The sequence below is a fragment of the Mchenga conophoros genome, linkage group LG9 (genome assembly GCF_057382185.1).
Source record: "Mchenga conophoros isolate Kocher_MC1m ecotype Shallow Benthic linkage group LG9, M_conophoros_male_GT1.1, whole genome shotgun sequence".
Classification (NCBI taxonomy): Eukaryota; Metazoa; Chordata; class Actinopteri; order Cichliformes; family Cichlidae; genus Mchenga; species Mchenga conophoros.
In genome coordinates this window covers 4,112,502-4,140,233 of record NC_140534.1, presented here as the reverse complement: position 1 = coordinate 4,140,233, position 27,732 = coordinate 4,112,502, and the positions used below count along the sequence as shown (strand labels likewise).

At 44.5% G+C, this 27,732-nt stretch overlaps 1 protein-coding gene across 1 annotated transcript in view; it reads right to left on the bottom strand.

The window, feature by feature from the left end:
• LOC146566635 (uncharacterized) overlaps positions 1 to 27,732 on the bottom strand; it is a 75,276-nt gene that overhangs the window by 20,002 nt on the left and 27,542 nt on the right. Inside the window, exons 18-21 of the mRNA XM_085286187.1 lie at positions 13,284 to 13,337; positions 5,282 to 5,326; positions 5,144 to 5,197; positions 1,554 to 1,607 (exon numbers count right to left, since the gene is read on the bottom strand). Of these exons, the coding sequence (XP_085142313.1) occupies positions 1,554 to 1,607; positions 5,144 to 5,197; positions 5,282 to 5,326; positions 13,284 to 13,337 (207 nt within the window). The remainder of the gene's footprint in view (positions 1 to 1,553; positions 1,608 to 5,143; positions 5,198 to 5,281; positions 5,327 to 13,283; positions 13,338 to 27,732) is intronic.

Below are 27,732 nucleotides of genomic sequence, written 5' to 3'. Positions count from 1 at the left end.
TATGACTACATTTTCACATTCACTTCACATTGTCATCCTATATTTAAAGAAATAGAGAGAAGCGTGATATTCAAACCTTTCTCAGAATCTTACAGTTTCCTGGTCATGTTTGTGCTGAAAATGTTAATGTATAAGAGGTGTGTGCTGTAGGCATCTACAGTGGCTAACAATAACACTAGCTAACACTAATATTGCTTTCCCATTGCACCTCTACTATAGTAAACACTGCCACAACTGTGCTTGAGTACAGCACAGTAACAAATGAACTCAGTCATCTGTTTAGCTTGATTGATGAATTTAAACTTAATCTTAGACCTCGCGGTCACATCCACTGGTTTCAAGCAGAACAGTGATTTGGTTATAGTCGTCTAAGCGTTCACACGGTCACACTGTGACGAGTGAGAGACGGCTCAGACTTGTGCTGTTTGGCAGGGATTTCAAATAAAATTAAATCTTTAAGTTAACGTGTAAAAGTTCCTCTCAAGGATCAGTTACTACTTTAGAAACATGGCAGCACAACATATCTGGCTTTGTGAAAGGAGAACTCAATAAATAGCTCATGCTCTGCATACTTACATCTATAACAACATGATTATGAATCTCAAACAATTCTACTAACAGATGCCCCTGAATCAATACAAACTAAGCAGACTGTCCAACCCCAGCTCCTCGTTTCTCATCACGTGTTCCTGGTATATTAAGAGGCCCTCGGAAGTTTCCAGGAATTTAATGGGGTGATGCAAAGGCAAGGAGGCCTTCAGCTGCATTCACTGTGCATGTAAGCCTTTACAACAAATATACTGGGCTCTGCTTTAATGATACAAGTCTAATCTCACTGACTAATGTCTATTTATGTTGCCTTACAGATAGGTTGGCATGACCACTTTATCAAGCAGCATTTTCCTGCTCAGCACAACAGCAAAGAGGCCATTTTCACCTTGATATGCATGAAATCATCTTCTACCCCTCCTTTCCTTCCATCTTTGTGCCATGCATGCTGTGCTGAGTATACAAATTCCAAAGGGCTAGGAAATATGCATTTCAAGGTCAGAGAAATATGAACGTGTCCTCATGCCCCCTGTGCTGGTCTCTGTGAGGAGCCTCAGACTGATCTAATTTCTGAAGCTTTTTCACACAAGTTTAAAAAAAAAAACAGTTTTTGATTTTGAACAATCTGGTTTGAATTTGTCTCTTTGAAATTATCCAACTTTACACAAGTGCAATAGCAATTAGGCTTGTGTAATTTGTGTATAAGCACCTAAATGAGTTCATAGTGTGAAGCCTAATTCTGCACAAATGCTTTTGCTGTAAAGAAATTTGAGTATCTGCACATTAAGAGTCAAAAGTATGAACCATCTTTGGCATTTATTCAGAAACATCTACACACTGATTCCAAACAGTTTGACTCCTGCTTAGAAAAATGCGCTTTTCTCCACGGGAACATCAAGAGGAGAGGAAGGGTGCAACATCAGAACGGGCTGAGAATAGCCAAGCGGCTGGGGAGTAGCAGGCCATTAGCATAATAACAAATTAAAAACATTCAACACACAGACCTTGGGACCATCTCGGCCAATCTCTCCAGGCGGCCCCCGGGGCCCTGGGGCTCCCTGGATGGAGACAAACATTAGGGGGAGGGGGAGCAGGATGGGGGTGAGAGAGCAAGGGAAGGAGGAGGAGAGAGAGAGAGAATGAGATGAAAGAGACAGACACAGCGCTTTGGGCTGAATGTGACAGAGTGCGTGACGGCTTAGTCAGGAGGCACTGAGGGAGAAATGAGATGGCTCAGGTCCACTCACACCAGGAAAACACACACACACACACACAGGGCATCTACATTTGGACAGTGGTGTGCGTAAACACACACAGAGTTTGCATATTCAACAAAGCATTCTGCTGTATCAAGAGCGCAGCTTGAAGCTGTGTGTTAGCTGCTCTATCTTCCCACATGCCTTCACAACAGGAAAAAAAAACACAAATAAATTCTACCGTCCTGAAATATGCGAGACTGTAAGGGAGGAACAGGCAGCAGAGCTCTTTTATTAACAGTCAAGATAGGAAGAGGCAAAAAAATACCCAATACACTTATCGCTGTTACTGCTGATTCGTGTGTCTGCAGATACAGGCTGCAGAAACGGAGCTGGAATTGATCTGTTTCTAACTCTGTTATGTGTTATGCTATTCCAGTAAATATCTGTTTATTGTCAAATAGAAATTTGATGTTTTACTTTGTATTATTTAAGTTTCTCCATATATTCTGGATCATCCATTGAATGTAAAAAGCAGTGATTGCACGTGGATATGCTAATGTCACAAAACCAACTCCCAAAATGTGGGATACTTTGTAAAATGCAAACATGATGGGTGCATTGGGGGTGATTTTAGTTATGTCGCAATCCGCATCCTTCGGGGGCCATCAGCTGTCAGCTCAGAGTTACTGTGTGTTTGCAGACAAATGTGAAAATCTAGTGTCAACCCTGCAACTCTGCTCGCAACCAGAACAAGGAGGTTTTTGGTGCAGCACCTTCTGTGCAAAGATTTTGTCCAGCAAGCCAGCAACCTCCAAAACCAGTGCCCACCAGTCAGGGAATGACATTTTTCTTTTGGAACATCTCAAATATTATCCCCACCTGGCCAGTGGGAAAGAATGCAGGCTTAAGGTACTTCACCTGTCACAACCAGAGGCTACCTGAATGTATTTACTTATCCAGCAAGTTGGAGGAAACATGACTGTACATGATATATAAGGAGCCAAAGCACAAACAGGCACATTGGAAATGCCAAACATAATGGGTGTCAACTGGGTCAGCTAACAGTAAGTTTGAAATCTCTGTATATTTTATAATCACAAGAATGTATGTGGTTGCCTAGTTACAAGGGGTGGCTCATCCCGCCCACACACTTTCCTCCTCCCTCTTGACTCAGTGTGCGTGTATTTGTGTGTATATGTGTTGTGTGTGTCAGATAAGTCAGAGGCCCACTGCAGGCATAACGTCATAGCTGGGTTCTGTTGTACTGACACAAATAGGAAGAGGAGGATGAAGACTCAAAGATGAAGCTGGTGGTTGTGGAAAGGTGACCTTTGTGCAGCCTCACATTGTAGAGCAGTCTGCAAAAAACAGACCAATGCAGAAAATATCTGCCATTAATCTCATGTCTGATTCAGTTTTCTGCAGTGTAGATGTGTCCTTAGGTCTCAGCGCGATTCACTGAGACCCTCCCTCACTCCAGCTGTACTGTCCCACTCTGGCCATAGGAGGGTGACAAAGCTGTGAACAACGTGTCCAGCCATTATCACTGAGCAGCGTGTGCTCTCCAGGCTCTGCTGTAATTGCATTTCTCTGTGTGTAATCTTGTTTACCAGAGGGGGGGTCTCCATACTGTGTGTACAGCTATAACCCACAGCACATGCTGGTCTGACTTTTGGTCTACAGCAACAGGCACTTGCAGCTTTAATGATATTGCCAAATAAATCAGTGAATGGATTCATAAGGATCCGTGGCTAAATTAATGATCTCATTATGAGCTAACCGCAGGGACGGCCGTGTTCTGGAGATGGCACACATAAAACTGCACAAAGACTCATTCTGAGTCCGAAATATTTTGTTTTGCAGACACATATGGTGAAAAAATGATGTTGGATACTGTGATTCTACACAGCAAAATCTCCAGTGTTAAATTAGCACTGGAAAATAACTCAAAATGTTAGAAATATTAAAGTGTTAGAAAATCAGCACTGCTCAGTGTTAGCCATTGTTAATCTTCAAAACTGACTAGGTTACTTTTAAACATATAACACTGTCAAAAGTGTTAATTTAAGACTCAACAGTGTTGTATTTAACACTTAGAGGTGTGGACCCATATAGACACTCTCCAGTGTTAATTTAACACTGGAGATTTTGCTGTGTAAAAGTAGGAGCCTCTATAGACGAGAGAAAAGCTAAGACAAATGTTTTGCTGTGATTGCACTTTTACAAAGTAGCCTAAGGAACTATGTTCACTGTGGTATTAATATCTTAAACTCTGAGGTTTGCAACCCTATATTTTTAAAAGAACAGCAATAAGGTCTTTTTCTGTAAGAATACTAAACAGCTGTTGATGTGTGTCAGTTTAAATGATTAGAGCATTTATCCCCTAATTGCCAAAACTTTGGAGAATAATTTTATATATGGTGTATCTCAGCGGTCCCCAACCTTTTTTGCGCCATGGACCGGTTTATGGCCCACAATATTTTCATGGACCGGCCTTTAAGGTGTCGCGGATAAATACAACAAAATAAAACTAGTACCGGTACCGAAAAAAAGAAGATTTATTCATAACACACGTGAAAAGACCCAGGAAAACAGAGTCAACGAGAAAAACGATAACAAAATCACGCTGAACACCGATAAAAACCCTGAAAACCAGACATTTCACACCTGAGCCTCAACTCTCACGGCCCGGTACCAAACGACTCACGGACCGGTACCGGTCCGAGGCCCGGGGGTTGGGGACCGCTGGTGTATCTGACATCCTTGTGTTGGTGTTGTTCCTGCATCATTTTATTAACCACCAGGGTCAACATTGCAACTAACCAATCATGTTGTTGTTGCAATTTTGCGTGAGGAAAAAATGTGTTTATATAAAATTAACTTCTGCAACAAATGGTAAGCAATCAAGTTACTGTTGCAGGTGACATTTGTCATGCTGGTTTGCTAGTGATAGCTTTTAATAGCATTAGCTAGCTTCTGGGCTAATGCTAACTCAGAATACTCAGACAACTTGATTGATCAGTTGCAAAGTTGATCCAGTAGCCCATACGGAGAGGGTCATCACTGACCTTAACATGCATCAGGTTTCAAGTGAACATATTAAAGATAGCATTCAAGCTAACATCTACCCCTTTATAAGGAATTTTTGTGTATTTGGCGTATTCAATCAGAAATCTTAGAAGAGCTTTAAAGGCAGAATGCATGCAAGGGACTTTTTTTAAAAGCTGTAGTCTCTGAAACCTTTTTATTTAACGTGGCTACCCTAATCATATCCCTCAGTGATTTATTGGGCGACCTGAGGGATGTTCATTAGTTAACAATGTCCTAATTTGCTGTGAATACTTGAAGAAACATTTTAAAAAGTGGAAGCAAATGAAAAGAGATGTCATACTAACCAGTGTTCCCTTTATTCCAGGGGGACCTTGTGGGCCAGGCAACCCCTTTTCACCCTAAATGCAAGAACACAAGAAATGAGTTAAGGTCACCAACTTGTGTCACCAACAGTTCTGACACGAGTTAGTTTCAGAGTTTACCAGAGGTACCTGTTGACCTGGTTCACCAGGAGGTCCCCGCGCCCCCTGTGGATTACAGTAACAGAAGGACATGATTACATAAAGCTGTATTTAGTCTTCAGCTCAGCTTCAGTGAACTGCATTTTATTTTTGTTCAAAACATTGACATGCAAAGCTAATGTGACAATGATGTAGTAACTGTCTACAGATGTCAAATAAAGATCGAGTTTATATTTGAAACTGTGAAACGGTGGGAGCCAGTGTCTGATGATGAAATATGGGCTTTGTTATGACAGTTTTCTAAATAATTCCACTGCTGCTTCACTAAATATGTAAATTGTATAGAGGACATATATATTGCTCCAAATGTTCCTGTATTCTCACCATCTTAGTGATTCATCATCACTGGCTTTGAAAGTTTAGCTTGAAAATCGTGTGTCATCAGAAAGAGCTGATTAAAGAGATGCAGAATTATTGAAGCACTGACTTCCCACCTGTTAAGTGTGCACTGGTGTATCAGCATACTTTGGATTCCCAGTGTGAATCTTTACTGATGCAGATAAATTAGTTGTGGTTGTGTAAGTGTGTAATAGAGTCAGCTGTGTAAAATAAGGCTGATAAATGTGGACACGGGCAGGTGTGTGACATACAGGCTTTGATTCAGAGACAACATCAGGGCCATCTCATCAAAAACACATCCTGTTTGCTTCCTGTCGTCTTTCCTAATCTTTCTACGTGGAAGTGTTTTAGTATTTCAGCAACTGGTTTAACTCTTTCCCAATAAAGACCACATTAGACAATAACTTTAACAGGCATTCAAGAGAGAAAGAGTTAAGGTACCAATAAGATGGCCAGGGAGACAACAAGTACTCTAACCTTAAAACCAATACATAAACACAAAGAGTGAAGCGGGTCCTGCATTAGAACATTCATCATTCTCATCCATCTTTCAACAATGCCGCGAGCCTGAAACACCATCATACTTTCACCTTGAAGTGAGCAGAGGGCCAAACAGGGAAAGGGTGGAATGACAGATGGACTGAGAGACAAGAAAAGTGCTGCAGCACAAACAGCTTTGATATATCGCAGGTGCACAGAGATTAGATTCATATGTTAGTAACCACAGCTCTAATCTCACAGCTGGAACAGGAAAAACAAGCCGATACCACATAGAGACATGTTGGAGAATCACGCCTAACTTGCAGCATGGTATCGCACTCGTTTCCTCAAGGATAGCATCGATTTCAGTGTTGTACCAAGTTCTGTTTCAGATGAACCTTTATGATGGAGACATTCATGTTTTTGTACTTGACAGGTCTTCCTTTGATTAAAGGTCAAACACTGGGTACAACAGTACTGCCTGTACTTGCATATCGCTCTGTAAATATATGAATAAAATGAATGAATATCATTTTAGAACAGACGTTGGCATCTAGAAAAGGACCTAAAGCTGGATTCTGGGGTAGTGGAGCTGAGTAACACCGACGGTCAGGTCACCAAACTGGGAGGATGAGTTTGGTGAATCAGGAGGAGGAGAGTGAAGCACGTTACTCTTTAACTGTTGACCTGATGGTTGGTTAGCAGAACTATTTCTTATTAGGAGCCAGATTCATTTAAGCATGTGACAAATTACTTTGCTTTTGACTTCACATGGCTTCACATTCTGACCACACAGAAGCTCAGAGAAGCTTTGCATGTCTAATAAAGAGTTTTTAGCAAAGTTCCAATAGATTTTAATGAAAGCATCCTATAACTCACAAACAATCCTATTTATTCAGCCAAAGAAGACTAAAGAAAATCACCTTGAGCCCAGCTGTCATCACTAAAGATCTTATGTGTCTATAGCTAGGACTGTGTGGTAATCAGACAGCTTAACATGGACATGGAGACAGTTCTGTGCAGGACCTCTGTTACAAGGCCATAACTACTGGGACAACACAGCATGGTAAAACTACTTACAATAATAAAACCTACATTCACCAGCCTTGCATGTGTAAACCAGCTTGATCGGAAAGAGAGGGTTTGGCTTTGGGAAGCAGTGGGGAGCTGTTCAGCACGCGATACTGCCTGCAGTGTGCGCTCACTTGTAAATGTGGGTATCCACTGCAATAGACTTTTTTGCAAGCAATGCATCAGCAAAATGCTACTTGGTGTCTGGATATCAGCACGTGCAGCTGTGGAAAAACTAGCTTCACACTTTGTGTGTATATGTGTCCTGTTAAAAAGTGGAAGTGTGTGTGGTTGTGGGGTATGGCAGTGATGAGTTTTACCACTCATTTACATTTACAGACGTAGGATGTAGAAGTGCAAACATGAGGAGCTACAGGATGTTACAGCAGCCTGAGATTGTTTTCAAGTAAACTTGTAAACTTCCCATATAAATAAACCCGAGTGTATTTCTGTCTGCCTCACTGCCTCATATAAAAGTATATTCAAGCTACAAACACGCCCAATTTGTAAATTAGTACTACATGGTAATCCATTACACCTAACTCTGCAATACAGTCACTAAAGTCCATAAAATGGCAGTAAGATTGTTTGTATGTGTGTTTCTGTTGGCTCTAAAATGAAAATAAAAAGGGCTCATTCTGGTGTTTCGCTGTTGTGGAGCTGGAATTTATATTTAATACATGGATTTGAGCAAGTAGGAAAAAAACGATTAAAGAAAAAAGCTCAAAGGGCGATGTACGCCGGCTTTAATTCGGAAATATGGCTCAAGCTTCAAAAAAACTGGCTCCCATAGGAGACTGCTACATGAAACAGACAGCAAACAACACAAGCACACATGAAATATGCACCTTAGTAAGTATAAATCTAAATGACGTGTTATAAAACAAACATGTATAAACAGAATTTGGGGTGAAAATATGAATAAAGTGCTGTAAACCAGCATTTTTTCTAATTAGCAAAAGGGGCCAAAGCAGCGGCTGAAAGTGGACTTTTCATTTTTCATTTGTTCGTGAGAGATGACCCACAGCTCCTTGGATCGCTGACCTCAGTGAACACTGTTCTGATGTCTTTCTGGGCTCAAGTACTAATTTCATGTTCTTTTTCACATCTTGGCCATTAGCAGAGCCAGAAAGGAGCAGACAGTTGTTTCGCACCTTGCTTCTCATGTCGAACAAATATATATATATATATATATATATATATATATATATATATATAGGAGGGAGGTTAGCCAACTAACGGAGTTGCAGAAAGGTGCGACAAATAAGGTGCCTAAGAAATACAGCAAGCTGTCCATACCTGAGGCCTTGGAAACTGCCAAGCAAAGACTCACAGCCTTGGCCAGCCGCTTGAGGAGGTACACCAGAGAGATAGAAGGCAGGAGAATAAACCAGCTGTTCTCCACAGAACCAGCAAAGGTGTACTCTCAGTGGCAAGGGAACAATAAGAGAACAGCACCACCAAGGCTGGAGACGGAGCAATACTGGAAGAGCATATGGGAGAAGGACGCAACCCATAACAGCAATGCTCAGTGGCTAGTGGATCTGAGGGCAGACCACAGCGACCTCCCTGAACAGGGTCCAGTAACCATCACAGTGGCAGATATCCAAGAAAGGGTCTCCAGTATGAAGAGTTGGACAGCACCAGGGCCCGACATGGTTCACGCCTACTGGCTAAAGAAGCTGACTGCACTCCACGAGCGTCTGGCAGCACAAATGAACCAGCTGCTAGTTAACGAGAGACACCCGGAATGGCTAACCGAAGGTCGGACGGTCCTGATCCCCAAGGACCCCAAGAAGGGACTGGTCCCCTCCAACTACCGACCAGTAACCTGCCTCAGTACTACATGGAAGCTCCTGTCAGGCATCATATCGGCTAAGATGAACAGGCACATGGGTCAATACATGAGTGGGACACAGAAAGGAATTGGCAAGAATACCAGAGGCGCAAAACACCAGCTACTGGTAGACAGAACAGTCAGCCAAGACTGCAAGACCAGACTGACCAACCTGTGCACTGCCTGGATTGATTACAAGAAGGCCTATGACTCAATGCCCCACAGCTGGATACTGGAATGCCTAGAATTGTACAAGATCAATGGGACCCTAAGAGCCTTCATCAGGAACTCAATGGGGATGTGGCGTACAACACTAGAGGCCAACTCCAAGCCCATAGCACAAGTTACCATCAAGTGCGGGATCTAACAAGGAGATGCTCTGTCCCCACTGCTGTTCTGCATAGGCCTGAACCCCCTCAGTGAGATCATTAACAAGACTGGCTACGGAGCAGTTGTCAGCCACCTCCTCTACATGGATGACATCAAGCTGTATGCCAAGAGTGAACGAGACATCGATTCACTGATCCACACTACCAGGCTATACAGCAATGACATTGGAATGTCGTTCGGACTGGAGAAGTGTAGTCGGATGGTAACAAAGAGAGGGAAGGTAGTCAGAACTGAGGGGATTGAACTACCAGAAGGCAACATTGCAGACATAGAGGACAGTTACAAGTACCTGGGGATCCCGCAGGCAAATGGGAACCATGAAGAGGCCGCTAGAAAGGCTGCAACCACCAAGTACCTGCAGAGGGTCAGGCAAGTCCTGAGGAGTCAGCTGAATGGTAAGAACAAGATCCGGGCCATCAACACGTACGCCCTGCCCGTGATCAGGTACCCTGCTGGGGTAATAGGCTGGCCAAAGGAGGAGATAGAAGCCACTGACATAAAGACAAGAAAGCTCCTTACCATGCATGGAGGGTTTCACCCCAAGTCCAGCACCCTGAGGCTGTACGCTAAGCGGAAGGAAGGGGGCCGGGGACTGGTGAGTGTCAGCACCACAGTCCAGGATGAGACAACGAACATCCAAGAATACATTGGGAAGATGGCCCCAACTGACCGAGTGCTCAGTGAATACCTCAGGCAGCAGAAACCCAAGAAAGAGGAGGGAGACGAGGAACCATCATGGAAGGACAGGCCCCTGCACGGTATGTACCACCGGCAGATAGAGGAGGTGGCTGATATCCAGAAATCCTACCAGTGGCTGGACAAAGCTGGACTGAAAGACAGCACAGAGGCACTAATCATGGCAGCACAAGAACAAGCTCTGAGTACAAGATCCATAGAGGCTGGGGTCTATCACACCAGGCAAGACCCCAGGTGCAGGCTGTGTAAAGATGCCCCAGAGACAATCCAGCACATAACAGCAGGGTGCAAGATGCTAGCAGGCAAGGCATACATGGAACGCCACAACCAAGTGGCCGGCATAGTGTACAGGAACATCTGTGCCGAGTATAACCTGGATGTCCCAAGGTCAAAATGGGAGATGCCCCCAAGGGTGGTGGAGAATGACCGAGCTAAGATCCTGTGGGACTTCCAGATACAGACGGACAAAATGGTGGTGGCTAACCAACCGGACATAGTGGTGGTAGACAAACAGAAGAAGACGGCCGTAGTGATCGATGTAGCAGTTCCGAATGACAGCAATATCAGGAAGAAGGAACACGAGAAGCTGGAGAAATACCAAGGGCTCAGAGAAGAGCTCGAGAGGATGTGGAGGGTGAAGGTAACGGTGGTCCCCGTGGTAATCGGAGCACTAGGTGCGGTGACTCCCAAGCTAGGCGAGTGGCTCCAGCAGATCCCGGGAATAACATCGGAGATCTCTGTCCAGAAGAGCGCAGTCCTGGGAACAGCTAAGATACTGCGCAGGACCCTCAAGCTCCCAGGCCTCTGGTAGAGGACCCGAGCTTGAAGGATAAACCGCCCGCAGGGGCGTGCTGGGTGTTATATATATATATGTTAGGGGTGCAACGATACTCGTATCGATATTGAACCGTTCGATACAGTGCTTTCGGTTCGGTACGCATATGTATCGGACAATACAAAATGTTTTATTTATTTTATCAACTTTCCTTCTGACGATGCTGTCTGTTTTGAGCGCTCAGTGGATCTGCGCTCGACAGTGCAGCCTAGGCGGAGTAGTCGAACGCAGATTCACTGAGCGCAGGGCAAGCTAGCGAGACAGAAGCTAAGCTCGTTGCAACATGGCAAATTGAACCTCCCCCACCCTCATTCAGATCTGGCCTTTGGAACTATTTTGGTTTTCATGTGACGTATGACCCTGAAGGTAAGCGTGTCATGGACTAAAGTAAAACAGTATGTTGGATGTGCCACGCAATGCTCAATTACATGGGTGGGAGCTAGTGCGTTAGCGCAGTTAGCTCGTTAACATGTTGACGCCGTCCAGCCCCATGCACAGGGCGATCGGCGGTAGCTCGTTAACGGAGATTTGCGTGTTGTGGCGTTAACGTCATTTCAACGAGATTAACCTGAAAGCACTAGTGGGAACACAACGAATATGACTGCACATTTACGCCGACATCATCCTAGTGCAAAGACAAGTGGAAGCAGACAAAAACAACAAGCATGCTACTAACTTTACCCGAGTCATTTAGACAGCTGTTTAATATGCTGCTGAGAATATAGCCCAGAAGAAGCGGATAGTATAGCTTTTATTTTGGAAAGAGACATTTCTCTGTAATAAACTCTCTTTTCCAAAGATGAGTGATTCCTCAATCAGATACAGGGCTCGCAATGCAAATATATGTCAATGCTTTTGCATTCTTTTGGAAATGTAGCTGGGTAATTATGTCATTGGCATCGGTGAGCCACTGTCAATATGTGACATATTGAAATCGCGTTTGAATTTGCGCTTGTTTTTTTGCTTTCACTTTGCAATCGCGCGAACTGTGTATAGAGAGCGACAGCACTGATTGGTGAGTGATGATAATTTGTGCACCAATTCCTCTGACATCGTCTTATCAATCGTTAGCTTACTACGCAAACATGACAAGTGAAATCTCCCGCAGCTTAAACATGTGAGAGGTTGATCGCGCAGAGAATCGCTGAGCTTTATGTGAGTGCAAGTGTAAAAGCAGCAGGATATATATTTCAGTTCTGCTGAGCCAAATAAGACAGGTCAGGGTGAAGAAGTGACAGCCAAAGAAAAGCTTACCGCAAAACGGAAAAGTTATGACAAATCAGACTATAAGGCAAAAAGAAAGTGCAGCTTTATGGTTTCATGGACAAAATAATTTCTGTGGCTGCAATATGACGAGCTAAATAACCAGGGCTGCACATAAGTGGTCCGCAGGTGCGCATTCGCTGTCAAAATAAAAAACGCGCACAAGATAAGAAGTTGCAACGCGTGTTTGCATACATAAGATTTTCTGGAGGAGGACAGACATTTGTTTAAAACTCTTAAAGATGTCGAAGAAGCTCCTTTAAGCAATTACTGTGATGTTCCTCCACCTCCAAAGAAATGTCAGGAGTCCGAACCACAAAAGAAGCAGGTATTCTCGGAAAAGTAGTTGCACCGTGACACCAAAGTATCAAACCGAACCGTGAATTTTGTGTATCGTTGCACCCCTAATATATATATATATACATATATATATATATATATGTATATATATATAATGCTGGAACACTTTTCTGACTCAGTTTGTGAGTGAAGCTCAAGGTATTTTCTGAAGCTGCGTCAAATCTAACCTTCAATTTGTTGTAAAAAATGATCGATTCTGTTGAGTTTAACTGATTCTTTTACACAAGAGTTTGTATCCAGGATGGACTGCTCGATGAGAAATATATTCAACATTAATCAATGAGATGCAGTAAATCTGTTCGGTAAATAGATAAAAGACTTTTTATTGGGAGAAAGTGACTTCCACAATGAAGTGACTGCCCCCGTAAAATAGATGAGTAACCTGACTGCTCCCTGTTCAAGCACAGAGCTTTAAAACAGCTTTTACCATCTCCTGTTTCCTGGTGTGTGTGTGTGTGTGTGTGTGTGTGTGTGTGTGTGTGTGTGTGTGTGTGTGTGTGTGTGTGTGTGTGTGTGTGTGTGTGTGTTTACTAGCAGCGTTTAAAAGGCTGCAATTAATTTCAGCTCTGGTATTAATGTCCTGATTGCACTTTCCTTCAAAACTTTACGTGTCAGTTTAAAATCAACAACAGCACTGAGTTAACTGTTTATGTACAAATACATATTAATGCATGAAATCATTATCAACTCACCGGGGCACCTTGAGCTCCAGCAGCACCAGTTGGCCCAGTATCACCCTTCTCTCCCTGTGGACACAACAGACATGTCAGTACCTTCCAGCTTGGAAGTATCCAGACATTAACTGGATACCGCCTCATCCTGAAGTCTACAGTCCTGACAAAAAATGCATCAAACTTGTAGCCTAAGCAAAAATAATGTATTCCAGCGCTTCCAGCCTGCAAACACAGGAGATATACTGTTTCACCTAAACATCAGGACTTCATAGCACCTGGAAAAATAACGTTGACGTGTAGAATCTGTGGAATCCCCATTTAAGAAGAGCAACCAGTCATGAAAGATGTCTGTCTAGCTTGCATCTTCATAAAAGTATCTGCTTTTGTATTTTATGTAAGCTCCACAAAGAGAAATTATATGTATCTGTGCCACTTGAGTGTGAGAGAACTGCTGGGAATTGTTATGTCGTGGTAGCGGCTCTGTATTGACGCACTTGTGCAGCATGTCCTGTGGTGAGATCTCGCACTGAGCCCACTTCTTGTTAAAACAAAAATATAAGGCAACAAACAAACACATTTGTAAACCACAACACAACGTGCATATAAAGTTTTAGCCATCTGCAAGACAGCAAAGTCCTCCGAGACCACTCTATACCGTGTTTGTTGACTGTGTGGTATGTGAACTGGTTCCAGCGTGGACCGCTCTAATACACTGGCAACGGCAATGAACATGCGAAACAAGCTGTAAAATGTATTCTGGTGCTGCAGGCCAGTCATTTGTGAAGATTTGACGCTGCTTTGCCTGCTGAGCAAATGTATGAGAAAAGAATTTTTCAGATTTTTAAAAGAGCAAAAAAAAGATTATGAAACCCAAATATACTAAAAGCTTTTCTTCAGCCTTTGGTTCGATGTTATGAGTGTGTTTGAGTGCTTTGATGTTACTTGAATCCAGTGAACATCATATTAAAAACTGATGGTTTCCTCTTTCTCATACATATTCTCTTTTTTCCTGCACAATGTGTTTTGTTCATCTACACACAAAGATCTTACTGTAGGCCTTCTTCTTTTGAAATTGGTTACAAATAAACACTTTTATACAAGTGTGCACACTGTGTGTTTACTGTGTGAGACCAGTGCATGTGTTGGGGAGGGCTCCAGCAGTGGATTGGTGCTCTAATACAGGACAGTATGCAGAAACATAAACTGTATTTCGATGGTAGTTGTTCTCTTTTGTTCCACTGTTTCTGTCAGTGTGACTTTTTCTTCTTTGTATCCTGGGCTCGTGGTTTTGTTTCTTTCCTCTGTGGATTTCCTGTTGTGCATCTGCAGCACCTTTTGTTCACAAAGTAAGTTTTGCTAAAGATTTTTTTTAGGTTTCACTTGATAGAAAAAAATCTTAAACAGCAAAGGATAAACAAAAAGAGAAAATGATTGGCACCAACTATGTGAGTTTGAAAAATATGCACCTCCAGTCATGTTAAATAACAAAGCACCCTTCTTTAAACTTGTCACAACATAATAAGAAAAAGTAACCTGGCACTTGGCAGGTACAACCTCAGAAGAACTACAAAGTATGACATATTACTCCATGTCATTTTTTTCTCTGCCAAAAATTAGACCACAATGTGAAAGCGCTGTGTGAAAAACTAAGTACATTATAGAAATGAAGAAGCAGCCAGGTGCCTCTAACCAGATCAAATCAGCGAGGAGGACCACCTTTATAAAAGCACAAGTTTTGCTGTTTGCAGTATACAAAACAAAACCCCATACTGACGATTCGTCACGGCCCGAGACGTGTCACAGTAACGCGAAAGGTGCCCTTCCACATTACGAGACGCTCCGGATTCTTAATTGAAGCGCTTCCCGTTTTTCACTTAGCAGCTTTCTATTACAGCCCTAACCCTAACCTTACATTTATAGATCCCTTCTAATACGCTCTCATGCCTCGGATCATATCGACGATTTGTCACATAGCGTCGGTATGTTGCATGTTGGGATGAGAACATGGGGAGAATTCAGGCATACCACAGAGGAAAGACAAGATGTTACTGTGGCTGCACGTCCGTCTGCGTGGGGATATAAGTCCATTTCCCAACAGTTTGATTTCCATCATTCGACAGCGAGAACGTGGCAAACATTCTTGACAGCTGCCAGTCTTCTCAGGAGTGGATGTTCCAGTAAATTCACCCCAAGGCCAGACTGTGCAATGCTTGGAAAAACTGCAACAAACCCAAGAGCAAACTGAAGCATGAGTGACCTTTTCAATAATACGTTAGCTATAAAGAAAAAGGATTTGATGTCAGCTGTCTGCTGCAGATGAAGAAAACAATGTGTCTGCATCATCCGAACAGTGAAAGAAGGGTGAGCACTTAAAGTGAGCCTGACAGTAAACTGCAGCGCTCGCACTTAATAATAGATGACCAACTAAAATCGTAAATGAAGCTAACAATAGCATTAGCATCCCCGGAGCAGCCTCAGTTGTCAGATTAGATTCTTGCTCTTGGAAATAAATTATAACATCTTCGAATATTTATACCGATAAGCCAAAACCTTCTGAGCATTTTGTAACGAGGGCCCGTTTCAAAGTCTGGGATATATTAGCTGAGGGGTCGGCTCAGAAGAAACGGGCAGGTGTAAAAACCAAAGTCATTTGGACAAGAGCCAAAGTGATATAGCCAGACGACTGAATCAGAGCATTTCAGAAGTGCTTGTGCGGTCAGCCTGATCCACAAAGGACACTGAGAGGTCTTGTAGAGTCAACAGATGTGTGACAACAGCAGCATGTTAACAACAGTGGAAATAATTTACTGTACAGCATTCACCGTAGCTCTTAGCTGAAACAGCTAACAAATATCTATCTTTTTTATACAGACCTTTAAAGGACAGTTGTATTACCTTAGTAACCAGCTGACCATCTAATCTAATTAAATAAATTACATTTATTTCTACAAAGAGCTGCACAGGCGCCTAAAAATCATTTCGAGGATGTTTTGCTATATTCCATCATATTTATGCAACCTTTATTCAACCTTCTCACATAGCACCTAATTGCTTGTTTGGTCCTAAAATATCTTTTCCTTTTCCAGTTACAAAGAAAGTCCTGTGCGGTAATGTTCGCTGACATATTAAGCCAGGCCTTCTTGTTAACCTCAGCTCAGCAGCGCCTAACTTCAGACCTGGGTACTCTGCGGGGCTTCAAGTATGACAGTTTGAGGTGTGAAACATTTCTCTCGTGTTCGAGCTCTGTGCTGAACACAGAGGTTACCGGGTCCCTAAGATACAGTATATTTTGAGTGCACGGTTATGAAAGTTGGCAGTGAGGAAACAACTGAATTAGCTCTCTGTTGCATCTGTTTTCTTTTGAAGTGTCTCGCCGCACTACGCACATAAACCCATAAGAGCAGCAGACCTCATAATTACACAGCCAAGACGCCCACCACAGCCCAATAAATGACAAGATGACATAAATCTCTGGGTGTCTAGAACAAGAGAAAATAGACAACACACAGAAGCTGGCCTGACACGGTCCTTTTATGTAAGCACACTAATCCGGCACTTCACCCTGCCTCCCGCTGTTAAAGACTGAAGAGCCAGTGACAAGTTGATATCTCTGAGCTAAACCGAACTTAGACACATAATATTTGTAGATTTGAAAGAAAAAGTCTGTATGAGATAAAGGCAGCAAGCACAAGAATGTAAGAACACGCTGTGTCTGACCACATCTTTTTATAGGAGAGGATCACTGAGGGCTGGGGGTGGGTAGAAGCCCAAAACGTAGTGGTGATGTACTTCAAGCAACAACAAGAGCTGGTGAATGAATGAGGGAAAGATGTGACTGAAAAAGCAGATTTAAGTCTTGATTGGCCAGCTGATCTGCATGTCAAACATAACCAATGATCGTGAGCAGTTTGAGCATCTGACCAGCACCTTGGTACTGCTTCAAAGTACGGAGCATAACCAGATTACAGGCATTCTGGCCTGAAACTCCTTCTGAAATCCATTAGGAAGGCCTGGGAGGAGCAGCTAGAAACAGTTTACCTGGAGGGTCAACTACTGATCCTTTCTGTTAAAAGGTTCCAGTTGAAGTAATTTTATCTGATAAGGATTCCTCCTGACTTCCCTTTAGTGATTTCCTGAGCACATCCAACTGAATGGAGACCATGCAGCATAACCAGAAAATGCTGGTATGATTGCATATCCCGGGAATGCTCCGGGATCCCCCATGATGCTCTTGGGAAGCCTTTCATGTTGTATCAGATGTTCCCCTGCTGATGCATACAGTAGTAATAACAGATTTAGAGCTATCTGGATCTTTCTCCAAACCCTCAACCACCCGTCGTTGTACTGGAGAGAATTCAACAACGAGCAGCATCACCAGGTGCAGCTCATTGCTTGTTGGCTTTCCCTATCATACGTCTTACACTAAAAGGCAACTGTAGTTGTAAGGTAGCAGAGTGTATATGAAACTGTACTGACAATCTCTAAAAGTACAGGAATTTTCAAATCTGGACCAATAACAAAGCTAAAACTACTTGTATGGCCAGATACCAGTAGGTTAGCTAAGATAACAGTTCATCAGCTGTGTAGCTACAAACTGAAAAAACCCAAGAGTTGGGATGAATGATTAGTGGCTACTTTATTCCAGAAAGCATTTCCACTTGCATATTCTCAAAGTTGGTGGAGTCTAAATATTCTGTATAAGGGAAGCATCTCATTTTCCTTAAATGAATAAACAGCACCCATACTCCCCATATTTACCACAATTAATCACCTCATTAAACAGCTTAATGTGTGAGTTGCAACAGTTCGGTGTCGTTGAGGAGGTATTTAACTGTGTGGCAACATGTGAGGACTTCTTTCAGTCACACTGGGGTAGTGTAGTTTATTTCCTACAGACTTTGGTAACTGACTGTAGTAAAGTAAACACTGATTAGCAAGCTGCATGGCTATTTCCCACAAACACAGATACTTGTTTATTAGTGCTAAGTAGTGCAGCAAACTTAGCAAAACTGAAGCAGAAACTTCTTGGACAGTCTGTGAGATAATGTCATTAGAAATGCTCCAAAAGCCACCAACCCAGCCGAGGCTTCACTTATCTCATTCTGTCCGCTTGGATGAGGTATTCCTGCCAACTCCATGCAGCACTGCCTTTGATGTTGCTGGATAAGTAGCTCTCATACTTTAGCTAAAACTTGCTTCTTGTTACATTTTTTACTTCACTCTGAGCTGCTGCCTGCTTTGCTCTGTGTGTAGGTGGAGGGACACACACACATACATCTTTGAGAGGATAATCACAGAGTATTCCAAATTTAGTCATAGCAAATAAGTGTCAGTCCTTTAACTGCATGTCAGCCCACTGCTTTTCATTCGGGCCCCCTGGTAACCTCTTTTTTTGATTAGGAAAACTAAACAAAAAAGTACCCTACATGCTGTTGGGATGCCTTTTCTTTAGGCTTCTGAAGTGGATTTCCTCTGAAAATTGAGGTAGTTACTGAAGCTCCTGTCCCTCACAGCCACATTTTACACATATATGTGTGTGCGCGCACACACACACACACACACACACATCAGGTGTTGCTATCCTAGTGGGGACATCTCATTGACATAATGCCCTAGCCGCTTACCCTAACCATCAAAAATGAATGCCTAACCCTGACTGTTACCCTAAACCTAACCATAACTTAATTGTAACCCTGACACTAAAACCACATTTTAAGTCTCAAAAATGCCTTTGCACTAGTGGGGACCGAGATTTTGGTCCCCAGAAGTATAGTAAACTTCCAATTTTTGGTCCCCGCAAAGACGTCTAAACAGGTACACACACACACACCTCCTCTTGCCAAACAGTAACTTTATGACCGCCTTGATGTGATGCATTTTGGGAATTGCTGGCATTAAAAAATAACACGGGTTAAATTATACAACGCAAAATACAAACAGGACATGGCAATAAGAATTCATATGTGTAATAGTCAGCCATATAGCCTTAAATAGAAGAATATAGATTTTATTGTAAGCAGCGCAGATACTCACAAACCCACTGAACTGACGAAAAGAGGAAATATTAATGAGAAGTATCTATCTGTGCTTCACAAATCATTTTTTTAAGTACAAAATATTTCAATCTGTGTTTTTAATTTTGACTAAAGTAGAAAATTATATCATGATAAAAGAGTATTTTGGATGAAATTTCTGATTTTCCTGTTATAGACAAAGAGCAGTTGATTTTACATATTCTCATATTAACTAACATTTTGTTACAGCTTTCTTATGTGTGTAATGCCCCAAATGCCCAGCTGACCATTTTCATTCTCAACCAAGGACCCTCAAGTGTCTCTATACACAGTGTTGGGAAGGTTACTTTTAAAATGTATTCCATTACAGATTACAAAATACATGCCCCAAAATGTATTCTGTAACGTATTCCGTTACAGATTCCCAACACATGCACTGTGATTTATCACTATTACTGAAGGTCAGCGGCTACAAACCGTAGTAAAGGGACCTCTGGCTAATATGGTGGGTTCGTGTCGGGCTTGTAGCCGAAAAATCGCTTTACTTTGTTGTGTGGGTCAACTTTTCTTGTGAGAGACAGAGAGAGGCGTTGAAAGGAACTTATTGTTTCAGAGGAAAACACGAACACAGTGTACAGTCGAGTCTTGACAGCTTACTTACAACTGGGCTCGTCAGGCACTCTTCTTGGCTGAAGTGGTTATTATTATATTTACATGCTTCCAGCTCCCGTTTCTGCTTGATAACAACTCGTACTTTTCCTTTTTCTCCCTCCTCGCGCTCACAGACCCATAACTTGTATGGCAGTCCATTCTCCCTGCAACACGGACTACACTGCCCATGATGCTACATTCTTTAGAGCTATACCTGTAGCATTCTGCCTGTTAGCTTAGCACAACAACAACAACAAAAAGGCGCTCTCTCATGCAGGAAACACGCAGAGAGAGAGCGTCGCCCTGTAACCATGGCAACCGTAACGCTGCCGCCTGGAACAACAGAACGTAGCTGTCAAACAAAACCCAAACAGTCCTGACCCGCCACAACATGAAACAGGAAAGTACCGCAGTGTAATCCATTTATTTCAACAAAGTAACTGTATTCTAAATACCACCTTTTTAAATGGTAACTGTAACCGAATACAGTTACTCATATTTTGTATTTTAAATACGTAACGGCGGTACATGTATTCCGTTACTCCCCGACATGGTCTATACATCTGTTACTTGTGGGTAACAACTGATGATTTGTGGGCCTGTCAGCCTGAGGGAGAGGGAAACTCGAACTTATGCATGTACTTAAGAGGTCTCTGAACTCGCTTCCAAATTACAAGAAACAGAGTTAAAAATAAACCCAACCTAAATGCTACCGGCTTCCTTTTGATCTGTGTAAGTAGACGATTGTCATTTGTTGGCTCATTTAAGCAACATCATTTAAAGGATCCTGTGGTTTCGTTGGTCCCGAGAACATGCTTCTGCTAATATTATTAATGGGTTTTCAAATGTATATGGACAGCCTAGCCCCATTTGAAATCTCCCCATCCCTGTTTTCCAACAGATAATAGTTATACAGTTAGTAATTACAGGGCAGCACTGATTGGCATACAGTATCTTTATCTCTTTATCTCTCGTAACATGAAAACCTCACACAGCTGCATCTGAAATGTTATAATTTTGGGTGTAGAACACTCGGTATCTGGTAATAAGAGACCTACTGCCAGCACTGAGCTGATCATTTCTATCTGACTTCACTTGAGTGTGAAACATCAAATCCTAAACTCTTTGAAAGTGTGATGCTGAAAGATAGCAGCTTTATGAGTGTGATTAAAGGCCACAGTAGCAGCCTAAAGCCTTCTACAGTATATCTAACGTTAGGCATCATTAACATTCAATGGGGCTTCCACGGATCGGTGAAAATAAATTCTTTACAGCTGATGAGGGAGACCACCTCAGGCAGTGACCACACTGAGAGCTTTTTTACTGCTATACATCACTTTTTGTTAACTGCGTGGAAGTTGTTAGAACGGGGCTTTTACAGACTAAGAGCTAACTATTTATTCAGTAACGACTGTTCAGTTGTTCTCTGTGTATCTTTTTAAATGATGCTTCATGCTTTTCCATTAGACCGGCGTCCCCATTACAATGTTTTGTTTGGTTTTTCATTTTATCATCAGCAAGCAAACTAATGATGATTTTATCATCAGCAAGCAAACTACTCCTCCTTGAATCGCTACCTTATCGTGGTGGAGGGGTTTGTGTGTCCCAGGGATCCCAGGGGCTATGTTGTCTGGGGGCTTTTGCCCCCTGGTAGGGTCTCCCATGGCAAACTGGTCCTGGGTGAGGGACCAGACAAAGAGCGATTCAGAAGACCCCCATGAAAAGAATATCGAGGGAACAGTTTACCCTGCCCGGGATAGGGTTACCGGGGCTCCGCCCTGGAGCCAGGCCCGGGGAGGGTGCCCGAGGGCGAGCGTCTGGTGGCCGGGCCTTAGTCCATGGGGCCCGGCCGGGCACAGCCCGAAGAGGAGACATGGGCCCATCCTCCCGCAGGCCCACCACCCGCAGGAGGCGCCATAGGGGTCGGGTGCATTGTGAGCCGGGTGGCGGCCAGGAGCGGAGGCCCTGGCGGACCGACCCCCGGCTGCCAAGACTGGCAATAGGGACATGGAATGTCACCTCTCTGGTGGGGAAGGAGCCTGAGTTGGTGCGTGAGGTTGAGAGGTACCGGCTAGATATAGTTGGGCTCACCTCTACGCATTGTCTGGGCTCTGGAACCAGTCTCCTGGAGAGGGGCTGGACTCTGTCTCAGTCTGGAGTTGCCCCTGGTGAGAGGCGGCGGGCTGGGGTGGGTATTCTTATATCCCCTCGGCTTGCTGCCGGTACGTTGGGGTTTTTCCCGGTGGACGAGAGGGTTTGTTCCCTGCGCCTTAGGGTCGGGGAACGGGTCCTGACTGTCATCTGCGCTTATGCGCCGAGTGGCAGTTCGGAGTACCCAGCCTTCTTAGAGTCCCTGGGGGGGGTGCTGGAAGGTGCTCCACCTGGAGACTCTGTTGTCCTGCTGGGAGACTTCAATGCTCACGTGGGTAACGACAGCGAGACCTGGAGGGGCGTGATTGGGAGGAACGGCCTCCCTGATCTGAACCCGAGCGGTGCTTTGTTATTGGACTTCTGTGCTAATCACAGTTTGGCCATAACGAACACCCTGTTCGAACATAAGAGTGTCCATAAGTGCACGTGGCACCAGGATGCTCTAGGCCGTAGGTCGATGATCGATTTTGTAATCGTATCACCAGACCTGCGACCATATGTTCTGGACACTCGGGTGAAGAGAGGGGCTGAGCTGTCAACTGATCACCACCTGGTGGTGAGTTGGATCAGGTGGCGGGGGAGGACGCTGGACAGACCTGGTGCACCTAAACGCGTAGTGAGGGTGTGCTGGGAACGTATAGCAGAGGCCCCAGTCCGCGAGATCTTCAACGCACACCTCCGGCAGAGCTTCAACAGCATTCCGAGGGAGACTGGGGACATTGAGTCCGAATGGACCATGTTCAGCGTCTCCATTGCCGAAGCTGCTGCATTGAGCTGCGGCCGCAAGGTGGTCGGTGCCTGCCGTGGTGGTAATCCCCGAACCAAATGGTGGACACCAGAGGTGAAGGGAGCCACCAGGCTGAAGAAGGAGGCCTATCGGGCTTGGTTAGCCTGTGGGACTCCGGAGGCAGCCGACAGGTATCGACAGGCCAAGCGGAATGCGGCTCGGGCAGTGGCTGAAGCAAAAACTCGGGTGTGGGAGGAGTTCGGAGAGGCCATGGAAAAAGACTTTCGGACTGCCTCGAAGAGATTCTGGCAAACCGTCAGGCGTCTCAGGAGGGGAAAGCGGTGCTCTACCTGCACTGTGTATAGTGCTGGCGGAGCGCTGTTGACGTCGACTGAGAAAATTGTCGGGCGGTGGAAGGAATACTTCGAGGACCTCCTTAATCCCACTGACACGTCTTCCGGGGAGGAAGCAGAGTCTGGGGATGAGGGGTGTGACCCACCAATTTCCGGGGGCGAGGTCACTGAGGCAGTTAAACAACTCCTTGGTGGCAGAGCCCCTGGTGTCGATGAGGTCCGCCCCGAGTTCCTGAAGGCTCTGGACGTTGTAGGGCTGTCTTGGTTGACACGTCTCTGCAATGTTGCGTGGAGATCAGGGGCAGTACCTGTGGACTGGCAGACCGGGGTGGTGGTCCCCATCTTCAAGAAGGGGGACCGGAGGGTGTGTTCCAACTACAGGGGGATCACACTCCTCAGCCTCCCCGGGAAAGTCTATGCCAGGGTGCTGGAGAGGAGGGTTCGTCCGCTAGTCGAACCTCGGATACAGGAGGAACAATGCGGTTTTCGTCCTGGTCGCGGAACACTGGACCAGCTCTTTGTCCTCTCGAGGATACTTGAGGGTGCATGGGAGTTTGCCCAACCAGTCTACATGTGTTTTGTGGACCTGGAGAAGGCATTCGACCGTGTCCCTCGGGGCGTCCTGTGGGAGGTGTTGCGCGAGTATGGGGTGTCTGGCCCATTGCTACGGGCCATTCAATCCCTATACAACCGTTGCAAGAGCTTGGTTCGCATTGCCGGCAATAAGTCGGACTCGTTCCCGGTGGGTGATGGGCTCCGCCAGGGCTGCCCTTTGTCTCCGGTTCTGTTCATAATTTTTATGGACAGGATTTCTAGGCGCAGCCAAGTGGCGGAGGGCTTTCGCTTTGGTGGCCTCAGAATCTCATCTCTGATTTTTGCGGATGATGTGGTTCTGTTGGCTTCATCGGGTGAGGGCCTCCAGCTCGCACTGGAGCGGTTCGCAGCCGAGTGTAACGCAGTGGGAATGAGGATCAGCACCTCCAAATCTGAGGCCATGGTTCTCAGCCGGAAAAGGGTGGAGTGCCCACTCCGGGTCGGGGATGAGTTCCTGCCCCAAGTGGAGGAGTTCAAGTATCTCGGGGTCTTGTTCGCGAGTGATGGGAGAAGGGAGCTGGAGATCGACAGACGGATTGGGGCTGCGGCTGCAGTAATGCGGACACTGCACCGGTCGGTCGTGGTGAAGAGGGAGCTGAGTGTAAAAGCGAAGCTCTCAATTTACCGGTCGATCTACGTCCCTACCCTCACCTATGGCCACGAGCTGTGGGTAGTGACCGAAAGAACGAGATCGCGGATACAAGCGGCGGAAATGAGCTTCCTCCGAAGGGTGGCTGGCCTCTCCCTTAGAGATAGGGTGAGAAGTTCGGCCATCCGGGAGGGGCTTAGAGTAGAGCAGCTGCTGCTCCACATCGAAAGGAGCCAGCTGAGGTGGTTCGGGCATCTGGCAAGGATGCCCCCTGGGCGCCTCCTGGGCGAGGTGTTCCAGGCATGTCCCACCGGGAGGAGGCCCCGGGGCAGACCCAGGACACGCTGGAGAGATTATATCTCTCGGCTGGCCTGGGAACGCCTTGGTATTCCCCCGGACAAGCTGGAGGAGGTGGCTGGGGAGAGGGAGGTCTGGACCTCTTTGCTTAGGCTGCTACCCCCGCGACCCGACCTCGGATAAGCGGATGAAGATGGATGGATGGATGGATGCAAGCAAACTAACATTTCTGAGGGTAGAAGCACGTACACCTAAAACTGATCAGGGGTGTCAGTCATCCTTTATATGAGCTACATGGTTGCTATTTGCAAAGGCAGGTGGAAACCTGAACGGGAAGGAGGCCAGACCAGGTGGAAACCAGTGCGGAAGTACGACAGCGCTATCCAACATGACACCTGAACAAATGTAGACCACAACACTCTATAGAAATCTTGGACCGCAGTTTATTGTCCAACATGACCCCTGTGTGCTGAGGTCATGAGTCCCTCCCTGTGGCAGGAGAAAGGCTGCTTTGCTCAGCTGACTTGTTGTGTCAGACCTGAAAGGAAGCTCTGTCCATCTCACCTGTGGTTGTGCTCCAAAATAAATGTTCTCATCAGACCTCAACAAATATTAGAGAAAGACTCAATTGTGTACCCAAAATAATTTTAATAATTCCAGTTTGGTAAGAGGAGGAAGGAAAAAGAGATCAAGTCAAACATACACAGCGGTCAGAGGTTTCTGTGGTAATTTTTGGCTTGGAATGATTTTCCTTGAACTGCTCTATTTCCAGGGTGGGCTGGTTGTATAGCATGCATCTTTAACCATTTACAGAATGAATTTAATGTCTTTTATTTATTCTGCATTTTTTAACACACATCAGGTCAGAGTTAAACATACAGGCTCAAAGATGTACTTTGGTATTTGGTGTAATGTCCCTTAGCAAGTTGCAGCTCCGTCAGATGCTTTGATAGTGTCGACAACCTTGTGTCATGATTCTGCTTGAAAATTTGACCACTTTACTTAGTAATATTGGCAGAGTTCCTTTCAACTGATTGGCTTCCTAGCATGGACACGGCTTTTAAGCATATTCCATATTTCCAAGACGGCTGACGTCAGGGATTTGGGAAGGCCATTCCAGTAGCTTACTGTAAGTTTGGATGTGTGTTGGGGATTATTGTCCTGGTGGAACACTCAGTTGTGTCCAAATTTCAACCATCTATGGATTTGAGTTCCACTTCTGCATTATTCCATCAATTTTGTGCAACGTAGCACTGCAGCAAAACAGCCCCAGAGCATGATGCTGCCATCGCTACTTTCATCTAGGTTCATCTAATTCTTTGGACTTGATCATGAGGATGAGCAGTGAATAGAGCCAGGTCCTGCCGAGTCAAAGAACAATATAAAATATTTAACTCTACTTCTTCCAATATTTAAGTGAGAATATGTATCAGGGATGAAGAACAATATCCTTTCACAGTATTTCCAAATGTGAGCCTGTAAGTATTTTTATAAACCTCTGTGGATTACAGAAAATACAAATTAAATGTAAACTTGTGCAGGTTTTTTTAGGTTGTTAAAGATGTATTCATTCAACAATCAGTCCTTCAAAGTATGTTGGTATGTTGTGCTTCCTGGTAATCATTATGATGATCAGTCTTCCCTGACTTTGCTGCAAGAAACTGTATTTGTTTGTTAGGCTTCCTGCATCGGTGATGCAGCTCAAGTCACCAGTTTAGTTAATCTCAGCGGCTCTCTTTACTTCACTTTCTACTCAATTTACTTTACTTATAAATACTATAAATTAGGCATACAGAAATACATTATCTCAGAATTATACTTGGCGCCGGTGAGGTCGGCTGCCGTGCTGGATGCTCTGCCCTAACTTCTCCACTTTTTGCAGTTTTTCGTCACTTTTTGCTATATCTGCCATAATCTTGCATGGGCATCATGCAAAACACACAAATCCGCTACAGTAGAGACACTTTGGTTTCTATTGGTCTGTGTTACAGGAAAAATGTTTCTATGTTTCTTTACCTTCTTTTAAATGTGCAAGCATGCCCTTTTGTCTATGGTTAGATTAGTTTAGAATTATCTTTTTAGACTTTCTCAGCAAAGACATACTGTTTTGGGACATATTGTTTTAGATTGTTGTATCTCTCACAGCCTTCTCCCAGCTCTCTGCTGACGAGACTAGCGCCACATATGGAGTTGTTTATTTTATTTGTTTTGTATTTTCTTATCCTGTTCTCACTGTCTTTCCTATAAAAATTACCAAGCCACTGTGCATGGGGTGAGTTGTTCTTAGCAGCTCACCCGTGTACACGTTTGATAAAGAAAGTAACTTTGTCTCATTGTGTCTTTATTTCTCCTGGGTCTTTTACAGAGTTTTCCCCCAACATTTCTTGGTCCTTCGAGCCGGAGCGCCTCCATCGTGTCCCATCTCCGTGACCAGTCCACGTTGCTCGCCTGTCGACAGCTCACATACTAGGTGTGTGATAAAAGACCAAGAGCGTTAAATTCGAGTCTTGGCCAACGTTCTTAGAAAGCGACCCACGGTGGTGGGGCCCGATCGAGGTGGACCAGACCCGGCGACACTGACCAGGTAGATACAGACACACTGACACAATCTTGCGTAAAAGCGCATTTTGAATTCAGGGAATTTAAAATAGCGGAAGTAGCTCGTCGACTGGTAGCTTTGGAAGCTCGTCGACTGGTAGCGTAGCTCGTCGACTGGTAGCTCTGGGAGCTCGTCGACTGGTAGCTTTGGAGCTCTGGGTAGCTCCCCCAGCTGGGTCTAGACTGGGTCTAGGGAGTAAGTAGCTCTGGGAGCTCCCCTTATTATAAGGGTTCCGGTCGCGCGCGTCGAAGCTGTGAATGTGAATGTGTGTGTGTGTGTGTGTATTGTTTTAATTAATGGAGCAAGCTGAATTTTCACGGTCCAATAAGAGACTGAGCTGCTCCTACTGTGTTTTTCTTTTACTGCTATTCACTGACGTGCTGGTGAGTTGAGAGAACGGTCGAGTTCCGTCTCGTAAAGTTCACACCGCTTTTGGAAATAGTCCGAAAGTAGAAGGGCGTGTGAGCAACCACTCTCGTCTCTAATACCAGC